Below are 21,140 nucleotides of genomic sequence, written 5' to 3'. Positions count from 1 at the left end.
CCAGTGGCTTAGAGGCTTGTTAGGCCTTGACGTCCTTTTTCAGCTCAAGTAGAAAAACAAATTTGTTATGAGTTTATACTACCATCTAGTGGTCATGGTCAGCATTTCTCAGATGAAAGTGTCTGAGCTTTTGGCATTTGCCAGCTTAGTTAACTCCCCCTCTGGCGTTTTCTTTAGATTTCTACTGGAAGCCTAAGCCAGCCAACCTTATCCTTCCACGGTCTAATTATCTTAGGGAAATCCATCCTTCACCACAAGCTTTCTCCTACAGTTGGATCTGTATAAAATTGAAAAAATAACAGCTAGCCCTAGGGTAAAAAGTAATTTTGAGTAAAAGGACAAATATATAGATCCTTTAAAACATAAGCACTAATCTCAATTTCAGATTTTCCCCAGGAGGACCAGTTTACCTCATCTCTAATTACAGCGACTCAAGCCCACAGCCCTGCATTCAACACTCTCTTTTGCTTCCTTCCCCCTCCTTCATCTCTTCTTCCTTGAGTCCCCTTCCTTTCCTGCCACAGCACTGGAGCAGGTGAGCAGCAGAGGGGCCTCGCACACAGGCTGATCTCACTGGAGCGGGGTGAGAGGAGCAGTCACATCACAGAAAAACGGAGCTGGGGTGAGGAGGTGGCAGGTGAGGCGTAGGTGGACAATGGCCATGGGATCTGAGGTGGTCCTTGGAGCCGGGCAGAAGACAACCCCTTTGGCTCAGCAGAGTGGCTCAATTCAAGAAATTGAGCATTTAAATAAATTCACTGAGGATATAGGAGCCAAGCTTCTTACTTAATGGAAACTGCAGAAGGGTATACAATTAAAAGAGAAAATTTAAAAAGTTATAAAGTTTGGTTTGCATAGGTAACTGAAGTTCATAATTTTCATATTTCAAAATGGGTAAAGGAGAGCATTTTTACCACCAAGAACGATAGCCAAGCGATGATCAGCACAAACAGCCTGGTCTCGTCATCCCATAATGCATAAAGGCACAAACTATCAAAGTATCCCCTATCAACATGTAATTACTATTTCTCAATTAAAAATAATAAAACTTCTTAAAGAAAGAAACATAGGAAGAACCCGGCCATGTCAATTAGAATTGGACTTACCAGCGTGCACTTCACTTTTGTGCATATCAATATAACTGTATCTATATAAATAGTTATATACATAGATACACATAAGTATGCATAGATACTGAGGTGTGTGTATGTTATACATAATATTTCTTAATTCCAAACACTGAAAAGACTAGAAAGATGCACAAGTAGTGCTGGATTTTGATTTCCAAACTTTCTTCCCCTCTGAATGAGCTGGAGAATCTTGATTTCAAGTCTGGTATATACTCTGTATCAGAAAATAAAGTATTCAAAGAAAGATGGCTACAAGTCAGAAAGCATAAGAAACAGCTTGAATGAGTGTGTACAGGCCAAGTGAGGGATACTTTAACCATGAAACAAACATAATAATTGAATACAACAGGAACCCATGGATTCATACTGAAATAAATGAATATGAAGGAGAGAAAGTTATTCCTTACAATATCATGCCAGTCATTAAATGTAAATGGAGTTTGAAAATTGCTGTTAGATAATTATTATTCTAATATGATGGGGAATAAATATCAGTCAGTGCTCAAACTAATGGGGCCAAGAAGGATATCAGTATAGGATGATTTACATCATCTCCCAGTGTCTTCAGAAAATTGTCTAATGTTTAAAAACTTACATTCAAAAACATGGCAGATACCATATTTGTTATGGAGGGATCAGAGTCCTCCTACCATAATGGGACAAACCAGTGCCATGTACTGAAAAGAGCACAGCAGCCCTGCCAGAACGCACAAGCCAGGGCTAGCCCCGTGGAAGCATTAGACAGAGCTAAGTGACGTTCTATAAACGGTTGCCCCGTAAGAACTCCGATGTAATGAAAGACAAGAAAAGACGAATGTTTCAGATCTAGGAGGTCAGAAACCATGACAACTGCATGCAATCCATGACCTGAGACATCTTACCCTAAATGTCATGACATAAATGGAGCAATTATCAAAACTCGAGTGTGGTTTTCCCACTTGACTACAATTCTTTGTACCATTCTTGAAACTTTTATTTAGATTTGAGATTATTTCAAAATAAAATTATAGAAATAAAAATATTTTCAATTTTGTTGTATTATTTGCAACTCAGTAATATTATCCTGTGTATTTCAGAGCAAATGGATTCCTGTTTATGGATGAAAGAGAGGACTTTGGGAGTTGTTTGGGAATCTAGTCACTGAAATAATTTATTTTTTTTTTTCATTTTCACTGTGCTTCTGCCTCTCTGTTGCTAGGAGTAAAGCCACCACCATGCTATTGTTATCTTGATGGCTGCAGCTCTGACTAGGAGGAGATGTAGTTTTAGTTTGTCCTAAACTGCCATTTCTCTAATGTCTAGTGGGGCTGAACATTTTCATATGATTGTTGCTATTTGACTGTAATCTTTGGGGAAACTTCCTGGTCATTCCGTTGGCACCTTTATTGGTAGAGTGGATTGGTTTCTAGTTTCTCTGCTGGAGTTCTTTCACTCTTCGGGACATCAGCCCTCTGGAGGCGATGCTGTGTGCTATTTCTCTGAATTGAAGCCACCCCTCCCAGACCTGGGCAGAAGGCTCAGAACACTTAGGGAGTAAATGGAATTTCCCAGCCTCAGGAAGCTTCTGAAAGCTGTGAGACTCCTCCCCGAGGCCAAGGTTTGAGAAGCTGGAAGAGCTGCTAAGGAGAAGGTGTGTTAACCAGTTGGACCACCTGCAAGTTGTTCAGGGAACTCCAGGGTTTCAGCTTCTGTGGTCACTGTCCTGGACTTTCCACGATGCGACTGCCTCTGAGTCATTCAAGCTGCTGTAAGTGACCCCCTGCTGATCAGTAAGCTGAACATGGGCCCAGCCATTCCTCTTCGTGTGCCACCAGTGCCCTATCTGGGGTAAATCGATGTTTGTTCACCAGACAGTCAACAGTGCGTGTTGCGGTGGTTTCAATGAAAATTTCCCTTAGAGTCTCAGCTACTACTCCAGAGCCATACATGTGTGGCACCATGCTCCCATCCACAATGACAATGGAAGCAAGACCCCAATTAAATGTTTTTGCCTTGGTCATGGTGTCTCTTTACAGCAATAGAATAGTGACTAAGACAATGTGTATAACTGGAAATGATTTTCTCCCAATCTGTGATCTATGTCTTTGCTAACTGTATGCATCACTATGAAGAAGCTTCTGTATCCTGGGCCGCCCTCCTTGTTGTGTGTAGACAGTGACTAGACTCCTCTTCATGAAATCCTTGCCTGCACCTAGAGCTTGAAATATTTTCTCTTTTTCCTTTAACAATATCAGAGTTTCAGATCTTACATTAAGGTCTTTGATTTTAAATTGCCCTCTTTTCCCATTTATTTATTTTATGTGTATGAGTGTTTTGCCTGTGTGTGCGTGCGTGCGTGCGTGCGTGTGTGTGTGTGTGTGTGTGTGTGTGTGTGTATCTGTGTGCCTATGGGTAGTTGAGAGCCACCATGTAGGTGCTGGGAACTGATCCTGTGTCCTCTGCAAGAAAACTCAAGTGCTCTTAATGACTGAACCATCTCTCCAACCCTAAGAAATGACTTTTAATACAGGATGAGAATATGGGGTTTAATTTCATTCTTCTGCATGTAGACATCCAATTTTCCAGCACCATTTGTTGAAGAGACTGGTTTTGTTTGTTTGTCTGTTTGTTTGTTTGTTTGTTTCTCCAATGCATAGTTTTTCTACCTTCATTGATCTTCTTATACTAAGACTTGGTTGGCTTGGTTCAGTGGTTAAGAGCACAGGCTGCTCTTCCAGAGGTCCTGAGTTCAATTCTCAGCAAGCACATGGTGGCTCACAACCATCTGTAATGAGATCTAGTGCCCTCTTCTGGCCTGCAGACACACATGCAGGCAGAACACTGTAATTAAAAAAAAAGACTTGGCCTATATCATTAATACGTTATCTATTTTATAGCTGCTGAGAAGAATGTGCTTCCTCCCGTGTTTGGTAAGCCTGTTGTTTATATCTATTAAGTCCATGTGACATAGAATGTCATTTAACTCAGATATCTCTGGTTTTGTCAGCTGATGGGTCGATTGGTAAGATCAATGTGCTGGACTCACCCACCGCTATTGTGTTAGGGTTGCTTTGCATCTTGTTATATTTGTTTTATGAAATTAGTTGTAACTGTTTTGTTGTACTTATGTCTGAAGGATTAGCTCACTTAACTTGCTTGAACTGCCTTAATAGTCATGAATTCTTTTGACCCGTTTTTATTATTGTAGAAAGCTTCTCTTCAGAGTTTAAGTCATTTCCAAGCCCTTCTGGATTTTACAATCTCTGTTGAGAAGTCAGCTGGGATTCAGATGGGCCTGCCTGTCTGTGTGACACACTGCTTCTCTCTTGCAGCTTCCCATGTCTTTCCTTTGTCCTGAATACTTATTGCTTTGAGTATAATGCAGTATGGATTATTTCCTGGTCTTGCCTGTTTGCTGCCCGTCTCTCTGTACCTTGATAGATCTCTTTTGCCCTACATTTATGTTATTGGAAAGGTTTTCTCTCATGGGCTGGAGAAATGGGTCAGTGATTAAGATCTCTTCCAGAGGATTCTAGTTGGATCCTCGGCACCCATTTCGGGTGTCTCACAACCGCTTACAACGTCAGTTCCAGAGCAATCCCACGTCTCTGGCCTACGAACACACATGCTGTCACGTGTACATGCCCACATAAGACAGAGACTTATTCATAATTAAAAATAATGAAATTCAATCTCTTTAGAAAGATAAAAGGTAAAAGATCTTTTTAGAAAAATAAAATCCTCCTCTTTCTAATCCCACAATTCATGTGTTCTTTTTCTTGATGTCCCACATGTTTTATCTTGATACAGTATCCTGACCACAGTTGCTGCGATTTCTCTGCTTGACTTCAAGTTCTAATATTCTGTCCCTATCTTAATCCAGCCTGTTGGTAAAAGTTCCCATGGATCTTATTTGACTTACTGAAATCTTCATTTCCAGTATTTCAGGGTTTTTTCTCAGTATTTTGCTTTATTGAAGTTTTCTCTCATATCCTGTGTTGACTCCCTCACTTCATGCGGGAAGGACATTCGACATGTTCTGATCCCAGAGGACAACTGAATGAAAGCCCCCGTGACTCACGTGAGGGAGGTCCATCACAAGCTGGCGGTGGAACTTGGCAGTGGGGTTCACATGTTGCCACCCTTACAGGCATGTAACATGCAGGCATGGAGGGTTCATGGATTTTCCTCCATGATTTAGGAGAGCCACTGAGGCCAGGCAGCATATGGCAGGGTGGTCTCTACATGAAGGTCCTTGGAAGGCAGGAGGCTGAGAGGCCATTAAATAAAGATGTTGGAAGTAAAGCCTGTGTTACAGTAGACACCCCAAGATGTTGGAAATGCCAGGGGTATCTGCATACAGGAAATGAAATCAGCCCAAGAGAAAAGTGTGTGCCAGGCAACAAAGCTGGAAGGGTGGCGCTTTGCAGGCCCTTTAACAGGACATGGAACTGCAGGATTTGTTAGAACTGCTGGGTTCTGGTCTTGCTTTGTTCCAGTACTTCCTCACTGTGCCCTTTTGGAATAGTAAGGGGTAATCCATGCCACTGTGTGTTGCAAGCATGTAATTGACTTTTTTTGTAAGGGGTTACCAATTAAGAGTTTGCCTTGAGTCTCAGAAGAGACCTTGGACTTTTAGACAGTGTTAAACTCTGGGAACTTTTGAAGTTGAACTACATGCATTTTGCATTATGGTATTACCATGAGTCTGTTGCCAGGACGTGGGATGTAGTGGTTTGGATATGAAATGCCCCTTATGGTCTCAGGAATCTGAGTGGATGGCATTGTTTGGGAAGGTTTAGCCTTCCTAAGGAAGTTCATACTGAGGGCAGACTTTTAAGTTAAAAAGCCCTGTCTATTTCTAGTTTGCTCTCTCTGCATCATGCTTGAAGTTCAAGATGGGAGCTCTCAGCTTCCCGTTCCTGCAGTCAGGCATGCTGATTGCTGCCCTGCCACCATCTACTGTCATGGGTTCATCCTGTGGATTCATGAGCCCAAAACAAATGCTCTTTGCAACATTATGAGTTTAGACAAAGTGAGTGTTACTAGTTCGCTGTTTTCATCCAAACATCACTTAGTGCTGCAACATTTGTGTGCCTGTGTCTTGCTATCTGCCCATGAATGATGGAGTTATCCTTCCTCTGTCTGTCTCTCTGTCTCTGTCTCTGTCTCTCAATGCCTGCCTGCCTTTTGTATTGTGAGCTATTTTCTCAACTTTATGGGGAATTTACTTAATTTCATTTTTTTATTCGAGAATTTCATACTTGCATACACTATGTTCTGATCAAATCTGTCACCCCTCCTCCCATCTCTCCAGTTCCTCCTCATCCCCACCATCATTTTTCCCTCTCAACTTCATGGGCTTTTTTGTTTTGTTTTTGAGCCAAGGTCTCTGTTTCCCTAGGCTAGCCAGAAAACCCTGACCCTTCTGCTCATGCCTCCTGCTGCCTAATATTTTTTAATTGTTATTTTGTGTCTGTCCTGCATGTATGTCTGTGTACTGCCTGCATGCCTGGGTAGTAGAGGACCCTGGATTCCGCTGGAACTGAAGTTACAGACAGTTGTGAATATGTGCTTTTGAAAAAATGTACTGAGTCCACCTGCTGTGCAGGTGCAGAGCCTTCTACTGGAGTTCAGGGGGCTGAACCTTGCAGAAAATTGTGAGTCATTCTTTTTAACGCATTTGTATTATGCTGTGGAGTCAATAAGGTATAACATATCATTTTACTGATAGCAAGCATTGAGATATGTTCCTATCTTTTTGTACCATGCATGTGCTTACATGTGTTTATACATATATGTGTGTAGGTACAAGTGTAATGAGGAGCCAAGTGTGGTTTTGGAATGGGGCTACCTGCTTCAGCCTTTAATAGTTGTTGCTAGCTGGATTTCCCGCTTCCCCGTCATTCTCAGGAGCACTGCTGCTTTCATCGTGGCCTTCTCTCCAACATTATGACAACACAAAACACGAAGATGACATTTTAAATAGGATTTTCTAATTATAAGCAACTTATTTATGTGTAACTAGACCTTTAATTCCATATCTATAACTTTCTGTCATTTTTGGCTATTTGGGTACATAGTCATGTCACAGGGCCCATGAAGAAGGGGGCTGGGCCTCTCTACTTCCCCTGCAATATTTGATATTGGATACTAGGACTGATGATGCCACCCAGACACTAAGGGATATGAAAACTTTTATTCATGCACATAAATGAGGCCTTCTAGGGAACAGAGAAGGCAAGAAAACAGAGACCGACTGAAGTGTTTACTGTGTATCGGCATTAGCAGGAGGGGCTTCATCGATTTGAAATTTGTTAAGGAACAGTGAGTATACAGCTGAAGGCAATAGCTCTTCCTCTCCCCAAATCTATCAGGAGCAAGTATTTCCAGGCTGAAGGCCAGGGCCTGAGTCCCTCTTTGATCCAGATGTGTTGATGGGTCCATTCTTGTGCCAGTCCAATGTGGGCATCCACAACTGCCCTGAGTTTAGGATCACAATGACAGTCTTCCTTAGATGACATTTCATAGCCCTTCTCCCCGTCTTCTGTGTCTCATGTCTTTCTTCCCCTCTTCAAAGGGTCCAGAAACTTAGAAGGGTTTAGGGATGAACTCTCAGCCATCACCCACTCCAGCGGATGAGCCTTTGTATTCGCTGTACTCAGGCCAGTTCTGCATTGATGACTCGAGACCACTTTGGCTCTCTGTGCTTCTACATCATTTTCAGAATTGCTTTTTCTAAATTTGTGATGAGCGTCATTGGTATTTGGGAGACTGCACTGAAGTCACACGTTGCTTATGGTGATATTAATTCTTTCAACCTAAGAACACGTAATGTTTTTATACCGTTTAGGATCTTCAATGTCTTTCTTCAGGGTTTGATAACTTTTGTTTCCAAGCTCTTTCACTTCTTCAGCACTTTATTCTTAAGGTGTGTGCACACATGTATGTGTGTGCGTTTTGAGGATAGAATTACTTCTCTGATTTCTCTGCAAATTATCAGTATGTAGAAAACCAACTGATTGCTGTTGTTTCTGTGGCCGTGAGCAGTAAACCATAGAGCTCAACAAACTCACATACGAGTTTATTAGGGAAAGGCAGGGATAGCGGAAGTCTCGCTGCTGTGCTTTCAGTAGCCTTCTCTCTGCTGCTGTGCCGATACTGTGCTGCCTCTGTGCCTCCTCGCGGCTCTCAGCAGCCCTCTCCCTGTGTCTCTGGTGTGAGTGTGCTGTTCTGCTGCTGTGCCCCCAGTGTGTCGCCTCAATACTCGCTGTCAGCGGTCTACTGGAGGGCCTAACACACAACCTCAACAGCGCGAGGCAGCTCCGGTGGAGGGGACGGGAGGGGACAGGTCGAGAACACTGCAGCTCTGATGCAGTGAGACTGCGTGCACGGGGGCAGGGGTACAATTGCCAGCTGAAGTGGGAAAATTTCATTTAAAACTATATGTGTATACATAGACATATGTATTATATGTAATTTTAGGTAAATAAGCAATATGATTCCTTATGACTTTTTCAGGCACTTTATTAATTAAATTTATTCATTTACTTTACATCCTGATTTAAACTTCCCCTCCAACCTCTCCTTCCATCCCCTCCCTCCACTCCAATTCACTCTTCCTCAGCCTCCTTTAGAAAGGGCCAGGCCTCCCATTGGTGCCAACAAAGCATGGCCTATCAAGTTGAAGTAGAACTAAGCTCCTCTCCTTTTATTAAGGCTGAGCAAGGCAACCCAGTATGAGGAATAGGTTCCTGGAATCCAGCCAAAGTGTTAGGGACAAGGCCTGCTTCCATGAAGTAGTGGAAGGAGTCCACAAGTGTCACACATATGTAGAGGGCCTAGGTGGGTCCCATGTAGGCTCCCCAGCTGTTGGTTCAGAGTCTGTGAGCTCCTATCAGCTCAGGTTAGTTGTTTCTGTGGGTTTCCTTAGGATTACCTTGACATCCCACCCCTCATCCATCTCCCCCCACCCCCGCACCCCACTCTTAAAATTCTTCTTTCTTCAACCAGATTCCCTAAGCTGGGCCTAGAGCTTGCCTGTGGATCTCTGCATCTGTTATTATCAGTCACTGGATGAAGGCTCTCTGGTGACAATTAAGATAGTCATCAATCTGATTATAGAAGAAGGCCAATTCAGGCACCCTCTCCACTCTTGCTAGGAGTTTTAGCTGGAGTCATCCTTGTAGATTTGTGGGAGTTTCCCTTGTACCAGATTTCTACCTGATCCCAAAATGCTATCCTCTGCCTTCATCAAAACATCTCTTTCATTAATCTCTCCTTCCATCCACCCCCAACCTGATCCCTCATGTTCCCATCCCCACAGGCCCCCAGTCTACCAAGGAGATCACTTCTATTTCCCTGTCCTAGGGAAATCTGTGCATCTCTATGCTGTGGGACAAAGGTCTGTATCCTGTCACTTGTATTTTAAATAAACACTGATTGGCCAATAGCAAGGCAGAAAGTATAGGCGGGGCAATGAGAATTCTGGGAAGAGGGAAGTTTCAGTCTACAGTTGTCACCTAGACACAGAGCAAGCAAGGTGTGACTGCCTTGCTGAAAAAGGTACCAACCCACGTGGCTAACACAGACAAGTATTATGGGGTAATATAAGTTATACGAGTTAATAAGAAGCCTGAGCTACTAGGCCAGTTTATTATTATTGTAGACCTCTGTGTGTTTCTTTGGGACTGAATGGCTGCAGAACCAGGTGGGACAGAAAAGCCTGGTCAACAGATGTGGAACCTTGTGGGACAGAAATCTTAGTCCCCCTTTGCACCCTTCTTGTTACCTAGTCTCTCTGGAGCTGTGCATTTCCCTGAGGACTAAGGATATTGAACATTTATTTAAATGTATCTCGACCATTTGAGAATCTTCTATTGAGAATTTGGTTTAGATCTGTACCCTATTTTTTAATTGGATTATTTGGTGTGTTAATGTCTAGTTCCTTGAGTGCTTTTTATATCTTGGTAATCAGTCCTTGTTTTCAGGTGCTCTGTTATTTTAGCTCCCTCCTCCTCTCAGTTAGCCACACCTCCTTGTTTTTCACGTTTCTGTTCAAATTACTTTAATCCTGTTATTTCCCTTTTTATCACCCCACCACACACACACACACACACACACACACACACACACACACACACACACACACACACACACACACACACCAGGGTTCCTTTTTGCTTCCTTGGCTCCTGTGGCTACTCTAGGTTATAGACTCAGATCTCACAGATAAATGAGAACATGTTTGTCTTTCCAGAACTAGATTATCTCATGTAATCTTTTCTTGTACCATCCATTTGTCAGCAGACGTCATGTCTTTTTATTTAAAGTTGTATAGTATTCCATAGTATATTGCATAGCATATAATCATCAGTTGAAGGGCATTTGTTTCCATCCCCTGACTATTGTGAGTAGAGCAGTAATGAACACAGCTGAGCATATACCTGTCGAGTAGGATGCCAAGTCCTTTGGGCAAGGAGTAGTAGGACTGGGTCATGTGGTAGGTTTATTTTTAGCATTTCCAGAGGGGCTGGACCAGTTTACAACCCCACCAACAGTGAGTGAGCGTCCCCTTCCCCTGATCAGTTCTTTTGTTGCTCTCTGCCATTCTGATTAGGGTGAGATAAATCTCAAACTTGTTTTGATTTGCATTTCCTTTGCTGCAATGATGATCATTTTTTGAGATATATCTTAGCCATTTTTATTTCTTTTTTTGAGAACTCTCTGTTTAGATCACAAGTCTATTTTTTTGAATGGATCATTTGGTCTTTTTCTTTATATATTCTGGGTATTAATCCTCTGTCAAATGTGTAGGTGGCAGAGTCTCTCCTATTCTATAGACTTCTTCTTCACCCGGCTGATTGTGTGTGTGTGTGTGTGTGTGTGTGTGTGTGTGTGTGGTGTGTGTGTGTGCGCGCGTGCGTGCGCATGTATCTCAAGGGATAAAGCAGTTCCTGGAAGTCCCTGGCTACTATAATCCCATCATCTAAGAGCAGAGTAGGCAGGACAGAGTTTGAAGCCATCTTCTGCCCCCTCGCCCCTCCCTATACACATCCATCCAACCCTGTCTAATAAAGCAGGTATCTCTCCCTTTTTTTTTTTTTTTTCTGGTGAATGGGGGAAGGAGGTTGAGACATAGTTTCTTAGTGTAGCTTTGGTGCCTGTCATAAAACTAGCTCTTGTTAGACCAGTCTGGCCTTGAATTCAGAGATCCACCTGCCTCTACCTCCCGAGGGCTGGGATTAAAGGTGTGCGCCACCACTGTCCAGCTGAAGCAGGTATCTCTTCCCATCATGATTAATATTATACATAAAATCATCTGATAACTAAGCATATAATAAACATTTCTTAAATGAGAAAACTAAATAAAGGAGAAAAGCTTCTGATACTCTTCAACCAAAAAGATTATTTTAAAAAACAAAAATATTGATATAAGGTTCTAATAAATTTATTTCAACAGCAAAAACTATCAGTTGGAGTATACAAATAAATGATTTGAGCCTTACTATTCTCTCCACATCACAAACACAGACAGAGGCCCTGGAGGGCTGGTAAGGGGCATTTTCCTAGCCTGGCAGAGTTAGGTTCAACGCAACCAATATCCTTGACAGGACAAAAATTCTTATGGGGAATGGCTCATTTAAGAGGATTCCAAACATGTTCATTGTAGGAACTGTGAAGGAGAGCGAGTGACAACAGTTCATGAAAATTCATTTCTAGACTCCTCTCATACGTCTATCTTATAGAGTTCCAACCTATCTGTGAGTTTAAAATTCTACTTCAGAAGTCTTTATTGGACAGAAAAGATCATACACTCTGTATAGCTCTAATGTATGGGAACCGAGCACTGCCTGACTCTTGGAGGTTACATCACAGTGCAGAGTCCTTGGAGGAAGAAAATGCCCTGAGGCCGCAGCTCCATTTTTAACCACTCTACCCAAAGTGCTAAGTGCATTTTCAAGCATATTCTGAGACTGTTTAGAGCTCCAATAAATTAGGAAAGGCAAATTCATATATACTGAGGGTGAGAATAGCTATTAAATCTCCCCTCAACACCTGAAGAGACTGCAGGGACTAGACCTTGGTACACAGAGAAACTGACTACAAAAATGATCATTTAAGTGCATCCTGACTTGAAAGCTGATGTTTAGGAGGTGGGCAGAAGGGCAGTCTCTGTGCTTTCTAAGTAAGTGACTAGATCTGCACAGGCTGGACCCAGTCACCTGTACCATCACACATCGAAGACCTCCAGCTGTCCCCAACTGGACCGGTCACCTGCACATCACACATCGAAGTCCTCCAGCTGTCCCCAACTGGACCGGTCACCTACACCATCACACATCGAAGTCCTCCAGCTGTCCCCAACTGGACCGGTCACCTGCACCATCACACATCGAAGTCCTCCAGCTGTCCCCAACTGGCACCTATCTTCACTTTCACTTTCAGCTTCACAGAAAGTTTTATAGCACGTTCCATTTCATTCTTGACAATCTGAGCTACCTACAAACAAAGAAAAGAGGTTAATAAATTCGGCCCAGTCCACTGATGTTTCCCAGTTCACCCACTGAGAAAGGGATAAGGCGCTCTGCATTCAGTGGTATTTAAATAAATCAGGTATACAGACTGCCCTGCACTGATGAGCAGCTCAGAACTTGGAAACCCTCAGGGCAAGCCTGATTCTTCGTTATTGTTTCCCAGACAATCATCTCTGCTTCAGGGTCCCCTTACATTAGGTAAGCTGAGCATAGTTAGACCTCTCCCTGTAGGGACTCAACGGAGGGTCCAAATACACCGTGCATGGCAAAGGACCAGTCCTCCTGACCCCTCCATCTCTGCTGCCTACAGAATGGACAGTGCACGCAAAAATACCTGAACAATATCCTCTTCTGCCACTTCATATAAAAGCTCGTCATGAAGTTGAAGGATGAAGAAGCCGCCTCTCATAGGACAAACCATCCCTTTAAGTTTTCTCTTTGGCAACAATCCTGCCCCAAGAAAAATAGAAAACTACTTTTTTGATTTGTTCTTAATAATTTTGAAAACATGACATTGTAACTAATATACTGAAACACATAGGACTTAGAACTGTCAGGAGAACTGAAGCTGGCAGCTCCCTAGCCTCACCAACAGGGGAACTCAAATCCCCAATAACATGAAGAAAGAAGGAATAGACAGAATATCAGGAGCTCACCCTAAGACTTCTCCAACCTGTTTCTCCTGAGTATCCAGCCTCTTCACTTTCCATGGATTCCTTCACCCGATGCATGGCAGCACCAGGTGGCAGAGGGCCCAAGCACTACTCCAGGCAACAGAGTCAATTCTTTGTTTTTGAGACAGGGTTTCTCTGTGTAGCCCTGGCTGTCCTAGAACTCAATCTGTAGACCAGGCTGGCCTCGAACTCACAGAGAATCATCCTGTCTCTGTCTCCACAGTACTGAGATAAAGTGCATGCACCACCACTGCCTAACTTCAGTCAATTCCTTTTTTAAAAAAATGTTTTTCCACACAATTTTATTCATTACTTCTATTGCTAAGATTTTTTTAAATTGTATTTATTTTTTTAAAAAACTATCTTTTCTCATTTTACATACCAATCCCAGTTCCCACTCCTTCCCCTCCAGACTGACGACTATCTTAAATGTCATCATAGAACCTTCAACCAGCAGAGTCAATTCTTATCAGGCTATGTTTCAAAAGGGCTTTCCTGGTGCCTTGATGTGGTTGGACATGTCGCACAGAATCTGTGTTCTCCTGACGAACTATGCTCTCTGGACATTTCCAAACCTAGGCCGCATGGGAACTTAGCACATCTGTTAGTACCATGAATTGCAGGTTAGAGTGTGTCTGTTTAATAGCAAGGATCTGGATTTCCAGCCAACTTGCAGGTCAGTGTCTAGTAAAGTGGTGAAGAACCCCTGCCCTAGGCTCAACTCCTTTCCCTAACTAGCAGGGCCGACGGCAGACTGGCTCCCTCCTAGCAACAGCATCTCCCGTGTGCTCCCACGTCACAGCAGTCCTTCCTTCCTGGCATAGACATTTCCTACTTATCCTTCATGCCCCGCAGTAAGTTTCCCTTCCGCTAACATCTGCCACTTCTGCCATAAAGTCCTGTAAGTGCCCTGATGGTCTGTAGCCTGAGTTTGCTCAGAGGTAGCTTGAGAACCAAGACAGCTAAGCCTACAGCTGCTTCAAACAGGGCGCCAAAGCTGTGTCTGTGTGCCAGCCTGGCTGACATTTACTTGCCCCATGGTGCCCACTAATCACAGGGACTATCTAGATCTGTGGTTCTCAACCTGTGGATCATGACCCCTCTGGGGTCAAATGATTCTGCCACAGGGGCCACATATCAGAAATCTTTCATATCAGATATTCACATTACAATTCATACAGTAGCAAAATTAAAGTTACAAAGGAACAATGACAATCATTTTATGATTTGGGTCACAGCCTTGGGGAACTGAGAAGCACTGGTCCAGATGCTCTCGTTTTTCTCCTTTCTGATCTCGCCATTTCCCCTGGCTCCAGGCTTCTGACCCAGAGTCCAGCAAGTGAGTTTCTTGTCCTCTGTGTCCTCTGCCTTGTTGGGAATCACTGTCCCTTAATCTCGTGATTTATAGCTCCTAGCACTCAGCATAACACCATCTTCAGGGACAACCCAGCCACAGAGGGGCAGCTGTGAGTCCTGCTGGCACCACTCTCCTGGGAGTCACACAGCTGTTTATTCAGGGGGTGCAGTGTTGCTAGAGGATTTTACATTCAACCCATATGTTACGAGCATCTACTTCTAAATCTCTACATAGTTTCTGTAAACTATACAAAGCTCTTCTGGAAGCAGCAAATTCCATCCTGAACTGTTGCTGTTAATTTTTTTCTGCCCAGGGCCAGCAGCTTACCCTTGCCCTGTGTGCCCTAAACCTCAGCTTTCCCCAAGGAAGTTAAAACCAAGGCTGTGGCATGGACTGATGTCTCACTAGCACTACAGGAGGCAGTGGAAGCGAAAGCATGGACATGTAACAGACACGGGGAAAGCAAAGCTCTGCGAGATTACTACAACAAATGACTTCTCCAGGAAACCAGGAACAGAACCTGAAAGGACCTTGAAAATAACAACAGCAACAACAGAAGCAAAGAGGACAATATTAGCAGAAGACTGTGTGGTAAGGTCACCTCAGAGAGCACTGGGGTCACAAATAGGAATGTCATCAAGGTCCTAACTGTGCTCTGGAGCCACAGAGGACTCCTGACTCCTGCATGTGCAGACTGACTTCCTACAGCACTCTAGCTGCTTTTGCTGGGTTTGCCTTTTTGGTCATCTCTCGTAAATCAACAGCAAGGCAACCAGCTGTCTTGGGATAGGGAACAAATCCCCCACGTCATGGGAAATACATGAGCATCCTAAGACTGGAGTTTATCATTGTAGACTTCACAGAGGGCTGTCCAGGGACACAGAACATGTGATACAAAAAGCCAGGTGGTAGTGACACGTGTCTTTTATCCCAACACTCGGGAGGCAGAGACAGGTGGATCTCTGTGAGTTCAAGACCAGCCTGGTCTACAGAGTGAGTTCAGGGACAGCCAATGTTGTTACACAGAGAAACCCTGTCTCAAAAAACCAAAAACAATCAAAAAAAAAAAAAAGAAAGAAAGAAAAACAAAACAAAACACCTCAAAGTGGTACAGAAGCAGGAATCATCTTTTTACAAGTCAGGCATTAAAGAGACTAATAGAAATGCAAAATAGAGTATCCCATGACTGATTTTCCTCTGATCCCAAAAGACGCACTTTCCTAAAAACTTGTTACTTATGTTAAAACATGGTATGCTTCTTATTTTAAAGACTGACTTTGGGGTATGTGTGTGTGAATGCAGGTGTCTGGGGAGGTCAGAGGTGTTGATTTCCCTGGAGCTGGAGTTACAAGCCATTGTGAGCCTCCTGATGTGGGTGCTGCGAATTGAACTGAAGTCCTCTGCAAGAGCAGTATGCACTCTAACCTCTGAATCATCTCTTCAGCGACCCTTTTTTGAAAGGTTTATTTTTAATTATATTATTGTAAGCTTGAAAATAATCTAATTTCCAATGTGGTAACTATAGCATATATAATGCCTCTATATAACAACTCCTTGGCATCATTAATAATTTCCAAGAGTATAAAGGCATCTGGCACCAAAATATTTGAGGATTCCTAGAAGTAAAATATAAAATACGCCCTCCCCATACCCCTCTTTTGGGTGCAATCATTTTCACCATGTTAGATATGGCAAGTGCCTTGTTGGCAGACAAACCTGTTCGGCCATTCTGGAGCATGCTTTCCCGATGACCGTGGGATTTGAAGGATGAATAGAAGGTCTCTAATTGCTTCTGAATGTTAACTGTGGCTGTTTTGACAATATCAGCAGCTGATCCTTGGACTGTAGTGTTGATGGCCTGACGTTCAGCCTATAAAAAGCAGGTGTTAATGATGTGTCATCATGGCCTCACACTGGGCCTCAGTACCCACAATCAGTGGTCGCGTCTACAGCCAGAAGTCTAGACTGAGATGTGACCCAGGGCACCAACAGGGAAGTCTCATCCTAAAAATGACAATCCTTAGCCCACCCTTCTGAGCCATCCACATGAGACAAGACTGAGCATCAGGATGGACTGCTTTGGTTTAAGATCTTCACCACTCAGTTAGGGCCTAGTTCTGCTGCACTTAGGATGCTGCCGTTTATTCTAGAAGAGCGAGAGCCCTGCGGCTCTTCACAAACTTCACTCTAGAGATTTATTCCTAAAATACTCTTGATTCTAAATAGACATAAGAATATTCTTTGTAACACACGTTGTACATTTCCCAGACCAATGGCTCCCTCATCCCATACAAATTCTAGCCAGAGGCCTGAAGGCCCTCTAACAGGAATGAGGAATTTGTACAGGTGGTGGAAGCTAAATTAGTTGCCAGAGAAAATGTAGGCCCTGTATCCCCAAGTATTAAATTATACCTTCCCTGAAATAATTGCTACCAGTCAACTGTAGAACAAGAGGGGAGGGATCTTGGTTTAATATCCAGGGGCAACTTGCTCACAAATACTAGTTCTGGTGCCCCCAAACGGCTTGTGAAATGGCAAAAATCTCTTCAAGGAAGGCAGTCAATGTCAATGGAGTTGGAGTGTTCCTCTGAAGATGCTATACCCAAGCTCTAAAGTATATTCAACATCTGTTGAAGAGATTAACTGTTGATAAAGTGACATGGGATTCCCTCTGTATGTTATGAATATTTTATTACCATTGGTAGAATCTGTTTCTGCCTATGACAGGGCAGAATAAAGCCAAGTGGGAAATCCGAACAGAGATATATAGAGACAGTAGTCGGAGTCAAAGAGACACCATGTAGCTGCCAAAGGAGAGGATGCTGGAACCTTACCAGTGGGTCACAGCCCTGTGGTCACACACAGATTAATAAAAATGGGTTAATTTAAGATGTAAGAGTTAGTAAAAAGCCTGAGCTAATAGGCCAAACAGTGTTGTGATTAATAGAGTTTCTGTGTGATAATCTGGGTCTGGGGGGCCAGGAAATGAACAAGCAGGCTCCGTTTACAATAAACTGTTGTGAACTCTAAAGAGTGACAGGGTTCCAGTGTCACCACTCGCCTCTGTGAGACCAGCCGTCTCTGTGCAGTAAGCTGCACAACCATCATTGCTGCCTTTCTCAGTCATTGCACACAGGAGTTTATTTTCTTGACTAAAGGCAACTTAAAGGAAGAATGAGTTTACGTGGCTGATAATCCCAGGCTTCCATTTATCGCTGAGGGTGAGACAAGGTAGGAAGGCAAAACACAGTCAAGACCAGAGGGAGAATACATGTATGAACTTTGTTTGCTTGCTTTCACCCTGCTTCCTCCTGTCTTATATAGTTCAGGACCCCTCTGCCTAGAGAATGGTGACACTCTCAATGGTCTTGGTCTTTCTACATCAATTAACAATCAAGACACTATCTACAGCCACACCCACAGACCAACTTAATCTGGGCAATTTTTTAAAAGGGAGAAACCAAGGGAAATAGTCCTGGCATTGGAAGACACTCTTTCTCTTCGAGTAATCAAAAGATTCCATAAGCAGCAGCCAGAAGGTGTGGAAAGCTGACAAGATATAATAGGCTTTAGGGGCTTGGGGAATCATATGTGGGACCAGGAAAAAACTAGAAGAGGCCTGGTAAACTATTGGGGTGCAGTAGAAAGCCAACTCTCTCTCTCTCTCTCTCTCTCTCTCTCTCTCTCTCTCTCTCTCTCTCTCTCTCTCTCTCTGTGTGTGTGTGTGTGTATGTGTGTGGGGGGAATGTGTATACACACACACTCACACACACACACACCACACACACATATACATGAGTGAGAAAAATAGTCTGGCCTTAAGAGCCTTGCTTCAAAACATTTCTGTACCTGGAATAGTATCCAAGTAATTCCATACTGTTGGTCATTCTAGTCTCCTGCAAAAAGCAACATATATTCTTTCTGAATAAAAGTGGCATCAGGCAAGCTCAGATTATATTCTTGATCTTTCATATGCAATGTGTGACACTCAGTAAAAAATTAACGAGGACAAAGAGTTGATGTGGTATAAATGCTATCTGTTTTATAGAAAATAAAGAAAAGCGAAAGACCAGCTACCATGATTGCTGGGTCCTGTCACAGAAGACCCTCCACTATATCCTGATGTTGGAAGAAAGCTCTCAACAGAGGCTGAGTAGATGCCTGCTCCATGATCTTCAACTTCTCAGCCTCTGGAATCCGCTATCTTTGACAACAATGGACACACAGAAGGGAAAAGATGTGCTCCTTGTTCCTAGGAGACCCAAGTCTTGTGGGGAGGCTGGTAGAGAAGAAGAGGACAGGAAACACTGAGGCAATACGAAATAAGCATTTGGGTCTCAGTTCTGGTGGCCTCGCCATCTCTTCTTGCCACACTAGCTTGGACCTAGAGTTCCATTCATCCCTCTGCAGAGGCCAGTTGAGCTCTGACTGTGTGCTCCACCTACATTATGATGACGACCATTCAGACCTGGCATAACAGCCACAGGAAAGATCTCACAGGGATAGACCCTGTCATTAAAGCTCTTCCAGCTCCTAAAAGGAGCTCATTCCCAGGATTCTGAACTTACAATAGCCTTCAAGAATCTGTTCCAAGATCTACCTCCTCCCTGCAACCAAATAACTGTGCATCCATAAAGAATGCTCTTATACACTGATTGCTTTCTGTCTTCAATGATGTAAGACCTAGGTTTCCCAAAAGGAACAATTACAGAGTCCAGTTGACTTAGACATTAATCAGCCTGAAAGCTGCTGTGTACAGAGGCTGGACCAGGAAACTGTGACAAAAGCCAGTGTTACTTAAGGCCCTAACACATCAGTGTCCTGACAGCGCTAGATGCCAGACAAGCTGTACAGCAGACACTGCCATGCAAAATTATGGAGAAGTGACAGAATGAAATGCATTAAAATTGGAGAATTTGGACTATAATAGAAGCTGAATATGCAGATAACTGTAATACTTTTATGACTCCCAACAATTTAAAAGCAATTTTAATAATAATGTAAGCAAATGTCTTCAAAGATTTATATTAAGTTAAAGCAGCCCTGTTCACTACAGTGGATAGTCTAATAACCTCTAATAAAAAAGTAAAAGGGATAAGTAGACCTAAAAGGGCTAACGGCCGGCTGACCTGGAGAAATTTAGCAAACTGTGATGTGAGAAAGAAGGCAGGGAATGAAAGGCAGTGGAATCTGTGCCCACTTTGGTGGTGCAGCTCTGCAGTCCCAACCTCAAGGCTTTCCTATGCTACAACGTGAGTTCAAGGCCAGCCTGGGCAACTTAGAGTTGTTCTCTCTCTCTCTCTCTCTCTCTCTCTCTCTCTCTCTCTCTCTCTCTCTCTCTCTCTCTCTCTCTCTCTCTCTCTCTCCCTCTCTCAGCTGGGGGAGGGAAGGAGGAATGGAAGACGGGAATGTAATTCAGCATTAGCGAGCTTTAGCTTGGTATGACTGATGCCCGAATGTTCAACGCCAGCACTGGGGAAAGGAGGTTTTTTTACTGCTTGTCACCACGGCTAACAGTTAGTACGCTGAAGTCTGAGTGGGCAGATGTTTACACTAAACTGTGCCACCACTCCAGAAGCCCTTTGGAAAACTGATGGCCAACTCTGCTGAAAAGTACATGTCAAAACTCAGGGAAATTTCAACATACATGGGCTTTATGATAAGGATTGTTGTCTTTGATTCCTGGCAAATATCTACGTCTTCCCAAAATGGTCTGAACAAATCCATCTCTTCTACAGTTCTTCACTGTGTCCCTCATGAAATGATTAATCCCTGCAAAGAAAATACAGAAACAATTACAACCACAGTCCACCCTCTGTGTCATTTGTTTCTTCAATACAACAAACCCACCATGCCTCCTGGTTCTTGTTCGGACTCCTCATCGCAGCCCGCGCTCTATCTGTCACAGAGTGTCACTGCTAGATCATGTGTCCATCTACCTTCTAACCTATGAAGGGCCTTACTTGCAGGTGTCCTGTCCATGCAATCCTGAAAGTGGGGTTCCTAGTCTCTTCCCCTCTCTCCTTCTTTATATCTTACTCCTGCTTCTTAAATTTCAACTCCAAGTTTAGGGGTTCACGGTCATCTAGAAATGCACAGCCCCAAACCCAGACACAGACATACAGCTTTGCAGAAGGCAGGCGGCATCTGAAACACCTCAGCGGCTCCCCTCTGAAGACATGCTGTGAGTCTAATCCAGCAAAGTCAGCCCTTTTACTTACTTGGAACAAAGCCTTCTATCTTTGCAAGTATCAAAGCGACTTTCACTAAAATTTGAGGGGGAAAAATAAAAATCCAGACACAAGGGGTAGTAAAATAAAAAAATTTAAAAGGTGCCTACAGTAAGTATCTTAATCCAACAGTAGGTGCTATTGAGCATGAACTGCCTGCCGTGAGCCATGTCGGTGACCAGATCCACTGAGGGTTACTTCACTCTCCCTTGTGGGCCCATCAGAGGATCAAT

At 43.3% G+C, this 21,140-nt stretch overlaps 1 protein-coding gene across 3 annotated transcripts in view; it reads right to left on the bottom strand.

Annotated features, from left to right (window-relative positions):
* Positions 1 to 12,357: 12,357 nt before the first annotated feature.
* Polq (DNA polymerase theta) overlaps positions 12,358 to 21,140 on the bottom strand; it is an 82,422-nt gene continuing 73,639 nt past the window's right edge. For 2 of the 3 annotated variants that reach the window (XM_038346028.1, XM_038346030.1), the window contains 4 exons: positions 20,325 to 20,449; positions 16,394 to 16,547; positions 12,981 to 13,096; positions 12,375 to 12,611 (listed from right to left, as the gene is read on the bottom strand). In XM_038346028.1, the coding sequence (XP_038201956.1) occupies positions 12,498 to 12,611; positions 12,981 to 13,096; positions 16,394 to 16,547; positions 20,325 to 20,449 (509 nt within the window). In that variant the 3' untranslated portion in view covers positions 12,375 to 12,497. Of the gene's footprint in view, positions 12,612 to 12,980; positions 13,097 to 16,393; positions 16,548 to 20,324; positions 20,450 to 21,140 lie in introns of all 3 variants that reach the window. The other variant, XM_038346029.1, reaches the window with a different exon arrangement.

The sequence above is a fragment of the Arvicola amphibius genome, chromosome 10, assembly GCF_903992535.2.
Source record: "Arvicola amphibius chromosome 10, mArvAmp1.2, whole genome shotgun sequence".
NCBI classification, from domain to species: Eukaryota; Metazoa; Chordata; class Mammalia; order Rodentia; family Cricetidae; genus Arvicola; species Arvicola amphibius.
Note: the sequence above shows the minus strand (reverse complement) of the source record. Positions and strands in the feature narration are given on the sequence as shown.